The sequence below is a fragment of the Coturnix japonica genome, chromosome 14, assembly GCF_054131305.1.
Source record: "Coturnix japonica strain WE chromosome 14, WE-NBRP24, whole genome shotgun sequence".
Taxonomy (NCBI): domain Eukaryota; kingdom Metazoa; phylum Chordata; class Aves; order Galliformes; family Phasianidae; genus Coturnix; species Coturnix japonica.
The window spans coordinates 15,338,717-15,349,231 of NC_140676.1; the positions used below are offsets into that span (position 1 = coordinate 15,338,717).

The 10,515-nt window shown below is 42.9% G+C and overlaps 2 protein-coding genes across 16 annotated transcripts in view; both read left to right on the forward strand.

Moving 5' to 3' along the window:
* The window catches only part of RAB8B (RAB8B, member RAS oncogene family), a 32,873-nt gene extending 26,213 nt beyond the window's left edge, over positions 1 to 6,660 (forward strand). For 3 of the 6 annotated variants that reach the window (XM_085515829.1, XM_085515828.1, XM_015872306.3), the window contains one exon: positions 1,294 to 5,506. In XM_085515829.1, coding sequence (XP_085371955.1) covers positions 1,294 to 1,386 — 93 coding nt within the window. In that variant the 3' untranslated portion in view covers positions 1,387 to 5,506. Of the gene's footprint in view, positions 1 to 1,293; positions 5,507 to 6,466 lie in introns of those variants that run through there. The other 3 variants (XM_015872308.3, XM_015872309.3, XM_085515827.1) reach the window with 3 other exon arrangements.
* A 185-nt stretch (positions 6,661 to 6,845) lies between these two features.
* Positions 6,846 to 10,515, forward strand: part of USP3 (ubiquitin specific peptidase 3) — a 78,157-nt gene continuing 74,487 nt past the window's right edge. For 4 of the 10 annotated variants that reach the window (XM_085515786.1, XM_085515793.1, XM_085515785.1 and 1 more), the window contains exons 1-2: positions 6,846 to 6,949; positions 10,183 to 10,270. Coding sequence is in view for 3 of the 10 variants with exons in the window: in XM_015872291.3 (XP_015727777.2) it covers positions 10,222 to 10,270 (49 nt within the window). In the remaining 7 variants the exon portion in view is untranslated. Of the gene's footprint in view, positions 6,950 to 7,939; positions 8,853 to 9,575; positions 9,742 to 10,182; positions 10,271 to 10,515 lie in introns of those variants that run through there. The other 6 variants (XM_085515783.1, XM_085515787.1, XM_015872289.3 and 3 more) reach the window with 4 other exon arrangements.

Below are 10,515 nucleotides of genomic sequence, written 5' to 3' on the forward strand. Positions count from 1 at the left end.
GGAATATGCTCTCTAGTTTTTACATCTCGATCTCCTAGGATGTTAGATGGAGAACAAGTGAGCATCCAGCACAGAGCTACTAGGACAGTTCTTCTGGTAGGGAGCTTAAAACCGCAAGATCACATAGGAAGGGTTTAATGACCTGGGCTTTCTTAGCATGTCGAAAGGAAGGCTGTCTACGGCTATCTGAGGAGCAGCTTACAAAGGTCATTGAGGCTTTCCTTGCTGGTGCCAGTTAATATAACAGTGACCACAAACTGGTGCTTGGGAGGTTTAGATTGGGCACTGGTGGGGGGTGAGGGGAAGTCATCATGAGGGTTGTGTAGCTCTGGAATAGGTTCTGAAGAGGGTTATGGGTCTGTTTTTGAAAGTTTCCAAAATTCAACTAGACAAATCTATAGTGTTAGTCATAGTTCTGCCTTGAGTGAGAGGCAGGAGCAGATGATCAGCCAGCCACTTTCCAACCGGTGTTTCTGTAACATAATCATAATCCTTCATTCATTTTTAAGTCATAAGATAAAATGCAGCTTTTATGTAATGAAGCAGTTCTTAATTACATGTAGTTCTGTATCTGGAAAGCATTGTTGCTCTTGTAGTTAGTTGTTCATTTACTGTAAAGGATAATAGCAGAATGTATTTACCTTATTAACCTGTCACAGAAGAAGGCGAGATTCAGTAGGTGCCAAATTTGATTGCTAATTTCTTAGGCTGTTTTGTAGTCACTAAGAAATACAAATTTACTTGTGGAAGCTGCCATTACTAGTGAACAAGAATTTGGTGATGCAAATTTCATTGAGCAATAGGAGTTTATCACTATCTGTTAAAGGAGCGGTGGATTTCATGGTTGTGCTGTTAACTAGCACCGATGCTAGAACTCAAGCTGATGTTAAGTGTACAGATGTTGTCTGTTTAAAAGCAGTCACTTAAGCACAAATGCACCTTGGCATGAAATTGTTCTTTACTTTGTGTGAATGTTACCTCTGAGCAGCCTGAAACTGGTGTGTTCTTTGTCCTTGTTACACTGTGATCCTTACTTCATTGAGTGTCACATTTTGTGGTCACTCGCTGAGCTAATACTTGAGATTTGGACCATTGGATGAATGTTTCTTTTAAAGATAAGGAGTTCTATGAAGTGATTAACAGAGTCTGGATAATTGAGAAGCTCGGGCTGTAACAAACCATTGCTTCGGTTATCATTTTGCAAGAGGGAGATGTAATGGGGTAGTTAGTAAAGCTAAAATCAGTTCTAATTTATGTGGCATTTTGTGACACTGATAATGTTTTCTTTTTCAGAATGACAGCAGTTCGTCGGGGGCAGGTGGGCCGGTAAAAATAACAGAAAATCGATCTAAGAAGAGCAGCTTCTTTCGATGCACGCTACTTTGATGAACTTTTAACAATAGACTGCAGCACACTTAGAACCTTTTCTGCTTCTTTGAAAGCACAGGGTCACAAAGCCTCAGAAATAATACCACCAAGCTGCTGCTGAGAGCTCCATTGAACGTAGACTGCGATACACAAAATATCAAGTGGATTTTGCTCACTATGCCTATTGATCTGTCAGGCTCCTCTTTCTCAAATACGGAAGCTATGAAGTGGAGACACAAATGCAAGAGTTAACTTGTTTTCCTTTTTTACTTTCTGTTTTATTGCCTGTTGCAAAAGCTGCTATGTTTCTTTTAACTTTGCACATCCATATTAGCCTCTTACTGCCTGTTACAGCACAATCTTACATTTGTATTTGCACAGTTCCACTTGTACGTAAGATTCTTAACAGATTTGTGCAGATTTTTTCCTTTCTTTTTTGAACCAATTTATTTTAAAGCAGAACAGCCAGAGGACAGATTAAGTCTCACTTCCATTATTTTCTGTGCTGTACTTACGGCCATGACTGCAGTATGGGTGGTGACACTCTAGTGATAAAAATTCCTCTAACAATTGACACTTAACAATTTGTATGAGTTCTGTCTCAGAGATGCACAAATCTGTTCGTGCAGAAGCCACGGCTTTTATTCTGAATGTAGTATGTTGCTTTTCTTTCTTTACCAGATTTAGAAAAGTTGTGTTCCGAATTGCCAGTCACTGTCTGATTTCACAGATGCACCTTTTGGTAACTTTAATAAACACCGTGTCTTTCCTCACCTAACTTCCATTTGTTAGCTCAAACTGTCTGCACCTTTTCTTTTGTTTTTCGATGAGGAAGTACACCCTGGAGTTGAGATCATCACAGATTGGCCTCATTGCTATCACTTAAGTGGCTTATGTAATCTGAATGCATGAGTTTTGAGTAACCACTTTATGGATTCACTTGCTCAGAATGACTGCTCTAAAGGTGACTTTGATTTCTGTTTTAATGATAAAGATGGTCTGTTAATGTCTGTAAGCATCAGCCCTTGACAAAAGGTGTCCAGAAGTCGGCTTCCCGTGTGGTTGCTGAAGTTCATCAAGCTCTGGCACTACATAAAGGGTCACACTCGGGCTGGAACGTAGTATTGGTGACGCAGTTAATGATGAATGTACGAAGCCCTCATTGGTCTGCTCAATCAGTACAACTTTTTCTTTTTTTCCGTCAAAAACTGATACAGTGACCTAGACTGTTAGAAGCAGAGTTGAAACTTAATTGCCTTTTTTACTCAACTGAGCATTGTATACCGTAATCTTTGTTCATAGTACTTTTTTATTGTCTACTGAAGATTTTCCTCAATGAGAAAGTAAAAATAGGTGCTCTGGTTCTGTTGATGTGCCAAACTTGGACCATTGTAAGCTTTAACTACAAGTTTGTGTCCAGCATGTTTGTTATTAGGGGATAGGTGGATTCTGTCCTTGTCAAAGAAATGTCTCTGACCTGCTTGCTTTTGCTTCACTATGTTGTCAAGTTGCAAACAGTGAATTGGTTCTTACTGCAGATAACTGCTTCATTCATGGCGTCCAGTCCTGAATTTGTCATCTCAGGTCTGTTGGAAATCCTTTGGAAATGAACAGACCAATAGCGTAAGATATAAAGGACCTTTGATTTGAAACTATCTAACAGTAGTAGCTGGTTCCATAAAGATTAAGGTGTTACCAACCTATCCCCATTTGTAGGTTAGTGGAAATAGTTACTGTAATCAGATGGTGAATCTCAGAACCTTCTGTTGCTGCACTTAAAGAAAAATCCTAATGGCAACAAAGGTTTAGTGGAGAGTCAAAGCATCCCTGACTGCTCGGTTGTCTACCCGTGATGTGTTTCTTGGACAGGCTAAAGCAGTTACATTTCCTGTATGTTTTTTCTTTTTCTTCTTTTGGGGGAAAAAAAAAAAAAAAGTGCTTCTGTACAGAAAGTGTTGTGACACCAATTATGAATGTTGTTTATTTTCAGTAATTTACCTCCGACTTACTTGGTGTCGTAATACTTTGGTTTTTATCTCAGGGGTTGTCTGCAAACCAAAACTGACATGTTCTGTGTTTGGCACCGTTTACAGAATGCGTTGTGTTGTTTTTCCTGTCTTCGCTGTGTGGTTAAGTGTACATTCAATATTAGTCTCCATGAACTTCCCTTTGAAAGAGCCTGTAAGTAGGAGAGTCTATGAAGTGCTTCTTGAAGCAGCAGTGAATTGGGGTATCTGCTCTGTATTTTGGGGGGGCGGGGGGAAACTTGCTATTTTCTTACATTTAGCTGTGCTAAACTGTACATAAATGTGAGGTAAGACCATAGGAAATTCACTTTATGCATGATAAAATGATGCAGTAAATATTTCACTTTGCTTAATGTTCATGTGAAGTTCATCTTTTTCTATTTGTAGAAGAATTTAGTGCAATTTTGTTGTCCCCTGCTGAAACTGAAGAATTCTAATTTCATGTGGTCTTATGAATAAGGTAAAAATGCAGATTTCTCTCTGTGTTGCCCCCACCCCTGTTCTCCAGCAGTATTAAATGGCTGAGTGGCTGCACTTTGTCAGTGTGCTAACTTCTGGTCAGTATAGACCTCTTTCTGTCTACAGTCTGCCTTGTCAGACATAGAAAACCGTGCTGTATCTTAGCGTGCAAATCAGCTGTATGTTTAACTGGGAATTTTCTAGCTATGTTTTGCTTTAGACAAGTGGGTGATGATAAATGACACGTTCTGCCTAAGCATCAGATGCTGGGTACTACAGGCTTTTCTAATAGCAGTACGATTGTTTTGTGCGGTCTCTGTTGCTACTTTTCTCAAATCTATATAACCTAAGTTTTGAAGGACTCAACTATACCTCAGTCAACTAGTTAGTATTCTCACCTTCATTAGAACGGAAGTCATAGAGTTATTCATTAAGCAGCAGATGTATTTCTGTTTGGCTCCAGAAGTTGCCATTAAGCTTTTAGGAGAAGCAGATGTTTCTGGTGGATTTTAATGGAATAAAACCACTGTTGATGCTGTTGAGGTTTTTTGACATATTCCTCTGCCCCATGTCTGTGTATCCTGACCAGTATTTTTCTAACTGGTTTAAAAAGAAATGTGGTCTCAGCGCGTTGCAGTTTTAGCTTCCAGTCTGTGCTCAGCAAAACATGCACAAGTTGTTTTTGTTGAGTATATCTAGAATATCTGATGTCCTTACTGTCTTACTGGAAGTTGTACTGTTGTTAAAGCTTAAACCACTCAAAACGTAGCTGACTTTTCTATGTGGGGGACAGTCTGGAAGATGCTGGTTGAATTTCAGACCTGTAGTTGTGGTTTTTTTTATTTTTTTTTTTCCCCTCTTTTTTCCCCTTTTTTACATAAACTATTCCCATTGTAAGTACATTTCCCTTTCTAGTCCGCTTACAGTCATTTAAAAAGTCATAGTCATTTTCACAAGTAAAAAGAGGACTCTTGAATATACGTACTGCATTAAAATATTGTGAATGGATACTGATTCGAGTACATGAATGATGTGTAAAAATGCATAAATGTTTGTGGAAATGCCCTGTTATTTTGCTATCTGTTAATGTAACTGCAGTTTTGCCACGTCGAACTTGTTAAGGATCAGTCTGTAGGTGATGATAAATAGGTCTCTTTCTTCTCCATTCACCAAACTGCTTATGTCATTCTTATAAATAAAACTTGTATTTCTCTCTTCCTCAAAAGCAGGATAACCACTGATTTTTCTTGTTTCTGATGAGTTTAAGTATTCTAGTGCATTCCTATGGCCTTACAGATGTTTTTGCAAACAGAACTTCAATTACAGTTATTTTAATGCAATGTAACTACTAAATTCAGACTAGAAAGTATAGTCCTTGAGAAATGGCTTAATTTTGAAATAGAGGTGTTCTACTGTGTGTGTTTAAGCACATTTTTATCTCTGATCAAAGGTGTAATGTGAAAAGCTCCTGCAGATAAAGTGATCTCGTCACGTGTTTAACCTGTAAGCCTAATCATTGTGTATTGATGTGTATAGACAAAAAAAAGTCCCCTCCCAAAAAAAAACCCACTTCAAATTCTAATGGTTTTATTATTCCATGTGAACTTTTTTACAATAATATGTCTCAAATAAAAGTTACGTAATGAAAAGGATTTGGAGTATTTTGTATGAAATATTCCATGTAGTTGTTAGAAGGCTGGCATTGCCACTGTGTTTTCCATGTCTGGTGTGGATAGTAGTTCAGCTGACTTGCCTGTGTAAAGCTGTGGTAAACCACAGGTGTTCTTGTATGGTTTCCCTTGCACCTAAACTTGTCTCTTCTTTGGATATACCCGTAATGTCCTTTATTCCTGATTTTTGTAGAAATTAAGTGCATTATTCCAGTGACTTTGGGTTTCATAAGGAAGTGTTTTGTTGGTGTATCATGAAAAGGTACAGGTGCTGCTCAGAAGGTTCTTGGGAAGTAAAGATAATGTAAGAGAAGGGCTGCAGTTGGAGTAAGAATTCTTTAGTCGCTTAGTCAGTTATTCCTGACTTAACATCTTCTTCTTTTGGTGAAGGGTGTGATCTTATCACTTCTGCGTAACCTGAGACACAGATATCACTATGTTAAATATTGTTTGTTGAGCCTTATCTGCCACTGTTCCTGGATCTATCTTTTGATATGAATCAGGAGTTACTACTAAAGTAGCTCTTGCACACTTACAGATCAAGGGCAAGTTATTGGTACTTGTGTAGAACCTGCTTTGATGGTCTGGTAAACTGCCTTTTTTGTGAATGATGCTTTCCAAGTTGACTAGTGGCTCCTTCAGACCTTTTGGACCGCATCTAGGCCATCAATGTAATATCAGATCTTCAGATTCCTTTTGGAGTTCCTTAGAAAGAGGAGGTTCAGGTTAGACATTAGGGGATTCTCTTAGCAGCCCATACCAGTGCCTCAGAGAGCTGCTGGAGTCAACGACCCTGGAGGAACGTTTAAATGTTGTACTGGGGGATGTGGTTGAGTGGGGGGATATTGTTGGTAGGTAGGTGGTTGGACTGGATGATCCCGGAGGTCTTTTCCAACCACGGTCATTCTATGATATTATCTTTTTTTCTCTTTTTCCCTCCAGGTACCACAGCAGCAGTAACTAGTTCTGGTGTGTTCTAGATGGAGGATGGCGTTATCCCAAGAAGCCCAAGCAAGCTCTGTCCGTGCTTTTCACATCTGACACAACCGAAAGCTTTGGGGTTGCTTCACCTGCTGCGTGATGATTGTAAAACACACATTTACACTTTGCACGAATAAAATACAAAGAAGAGGCAAGCGTGTGTTTTGTCAAGTGCAAATACGGGGGCTCGGCTGCACTTTCCATTCCCATTCAAGTGCCTGCAGGGCTGTGTGCGTTACGGTTTTCATTTCCTCCATTTTATCCCGTGCCCACCATGCGCTGTGTGGAGAAGCGGATGGAGGCGCCTCATCCCGCCCCTCAGCCCCGCGCCCTTCCCGTCACGTCACAGCGGCTGCGCCTCGTCCCGCCGGGCTCCCTCACGTTGAACGGGGCGGGTCCGTGTCTTTCAGCGCCTGGAAGGCGTTCCCGAGGAGCGCGGAGATGGTACGGAACCGGTGGAAGGGGTGTTCCGGGGCTGGGCTGTTTGCTGCGCGTTCTCACGCGGTGCTGCAGCCGTCGGTTGCGTTATTGCGCTGGTTTTAACCACCCTCACACGTCTGAGGTGAAATCGCCTTAATCCTATTTGAAAAGGGGGAGGAAAAAAAACCCACAACAATCTTCTTTTTTATCGTCATGGGAAGCATAGATTTATTTCGAATACACTTCTTTTGTGGTATTCACTCTGCAGCTCCCTAACCTGCGTTATTTGCCTCGCGGGGATCCTTAATGAGATCCCTGAGAGAGACGTTACACACCTGTGGATGAAGCGCTGGGAGCCATGGCTGTGACGGGGCTCTCCGTGCCCGGTGCCCGTTTCTCCTCCCTGTGGTGCACGTTGGCTGCAGTCCCTGCTGCTCTCTGCCCCCCTGCAGCCTGAGGGCAGCCCAGGTGTGTGCCCATAACGAAGTGTGAGGATGTTGTCACCGATGTTCGCTTGTTTTGAAGAGAAATGATCATCCCCGGGTTGCCATTTGAATGTAATTACTGTAAAACATGTGTTGTTTTAAAGCTCTGCTCAGCACTGTGTGGTGGAGTCAGAATGTCCTTCCTGCTCATGGCTGGGCTGTGGCCGGCTGGTTTTGCTGCTGTGACACTAAGAACTGCACGGCAGTTTTAAAGTCACAGGCAGTGTGTCCTGCACTGCTGAGCAGCTTCCTTGTCCATGTGAAATTATTAAAAAGCCTGAGACTGTCATGATTTAGGTCCAATTGGTCTTATTTGAATGAACTGTAATCACTTATTTCAGAGGAGCCAACAGAGACTTGATAAGTCAGGAAGAAACCGTGCTTGTCTCTGCTGCACAGCTGTGCTGTGTTAAGTTGGGCCTTATGCTAATGGGAAACACAGGGATTGCTAAGGCTGGGCTTCTCAGGTTTCTGCAGTAATTGCTAAATCCTCATAACCTCACTGCGGTTATTTGCTGTTGTACTTCAGAAAGGATGGACTTGAGCTGCTCGAATCACCATTTTTTGTGCTGAAACGGCTGGAGGTGTGTTTTAACACGTTGCTGGGAACTGCCCTTCTGAACCTGCGTCTGTGTTTCTGTGAAGGAGCTGAGGTTTCTCAATAGAACTGCTGTCCTGCCATGTGCTATAGAAGTAGCCTGGAGTATTAGCAGAGCTGGGTGACAGACACTGTCCTGTCTGTGAAGAGGTGTGTCCATAATACTGCCTGCCTGGCCTTATGAAGGTGGATATACCTTATAACCCTACTTAACTGCGTATTTTAGTGCCTTATGAAGTGGGAATCTAAAAGATACTTGTTTGCCCCAACTGGGAGTCTGTGTAGTTACAAATAAAGATTTCAGAAATCACGTTCTGATAACGATGCTGTACGTGCCTCCAGAAACATGTTAATGTGACCAAGACTGCATGTGCATGGTTTGGTAGAAGAATGATCCCCGAGTGATAACACGTGGCTTTCAGTTCCTTGTTCTGCAGTGAGCATCCCGGAATTCGTGTTTATTTTTGCATTTCCTTTTGCTATTGTTTACAAGCTCCAGTGCAGGCGTTGTGAGGAAGCAGAGGAGGCCCCAGCTCTGCTGATTGTGCCCCACGGGTCCATAGGTGGTGCTGTTTCTCCTCTCTGGAATGGCAAATTGCTCCTTATTTTTACTAACAGTTCTTAGGTGTGTTTTGGGAAGGAAGCAAAAGAGTTGGAGTTCTGGGTTCCTTCTTCAGACTGTTCTTCTGAGACTGTGTATACGTGTAACTTGCTCAGGGAAAGTTGGTGCTTCAGAGAAAGTGTGCGGGCTTCCCAATTCTCTAGTTATTGTGTTGCGCAGATGTAGCCTCAGTGTGGTGGAAAGCATTTACTTACTTCCCAAGGAGCAGCCAAGGAGAAACAGGTGAGGTTCAGTACTGCTCCTCAGAAACAGTCATGAATAAAGCTGCACAGTGGGTCAGCTGTGGCTCTGGGTTGGAACATGCAGAGCATGGGCCTCAGGGAAGGTGAGAAAGGCTTTACATGAAGTGCTCTGCAGCCACCAGGCAGGCAGCTGCCTCTGGGAGCTGCTCGGTGCCTCGAGGCTTCCATGCCACCAGTTCCTAGTTGATTTCTACTTACTGGTTAGGAGCCAGCCCTGTATCAACCACTCACGTTCAAGAAGTGGGAAGCAGAGCCTGCTGCTTGATGCCTGTAGGCTGGTGGCCCCGTGAGGCCGTCCATGGCAGGCTGTGGTTCTTCACCAAGCCCTAGAGCTGAACGTGGAGGGATGGGCTGTGCTGCAGAGCCTGCTCTTGGCTTCTGCTGGGCTGCATCAAAGTGTGGGCAGTTCACATCTCTCTGTAAATGTCTACTTGTTGAACAGGCTGCCCAAACAAAAAACAAGGTGTTGGAGTTTCCTTTTGTTTGGTGACTCTGTTCATGGGATGTTTTTTGAAATTTGGAACATGCAAACACAGCCTCTTGTAATGAAGCCTGTGGGACAGGGTGCTCTCTGGTTTGCATTGCCTAGTAATGGACAGAAATGATGGTCAGTAAAAGGCAAGCCAAGGAAAAGTGAAGTGAAAGTGACATCAGGGTAGTCCTTGCAGGTTAATAATGGAATATCACCATGTTTTTTTGAAAGCCTGTGTCCCAGGCAATAATCCTGGTGAAACCCCTGCTGTTCCCGGATCCTGCTGCACATACCAGACATTACCACATCCATCACCCAGCCCCTCTGCGAGGAGGGCTCGTGCTGTTTGGAGCTCATGGAGGAAATGGCATTTCCCATTGCTTCTTTCAAAGCAAAGGTGGGTTTGTGTTGCCAAAGCTCTCACTGCATGTGATGTCTTTGCAAGGCACGGGAGAAGAGCAGTATCTGGTCTGTTGCCTTGATGTTTGCAGGTTATGCATTATTGATTGTATTACTCTCAACTTGGTGTCTTTGATACCTACTGGTAAGTTTCGTCAAAACTGGGAGTATGGTTGAGCCTGCACAAGATTCCTGAGCAGCCGGGGCAGGAGAGCTTCTGTCAGTGGTGCCCATTGAGGGAGGAGCGTTGTGTTGTCCAACTGATGCAGCTCTGAGGCTCTGCGTGCTACGGGACTCTGGGATTTGGGGAAAGCTGTTTCCATTAGAATGATCTGCCTCACACTTCACTGCCCCCAGCGGTTCAACACCAGCCACCCCATGTGAAGGACTCTGGTTGCTCACCTTCCTGCTACTTAGTCTAATTATCATTTCTTGGCAGGTTTTCTTGCATCCTCAATGATGAAGGTGGTGCGGTGCCATGCGCTGTTATCCTGGTCCTCATGGGGACTTGCTGCTCCTGGTGCAGAGTGAGTGAATTCCTTGTAGCCTACCAGCATCCCAGATAATGTCCAGTATAATCAGTTGTCTGTCTGCACAGTTAGAGAGAACGACTTGTGCCTTGTTGAATTTGGGGGGAAAAGAGTCAGAATTTGTTTATACCTTCACTTTTGCAAAGCAGCTGTCAGAGGTGCACAGCTGAGATATTAGTTCTCATGGATACCACACATCTGTGTTGCAGCTTTCTGCAATGATAAATGGTCAAATATGAAGC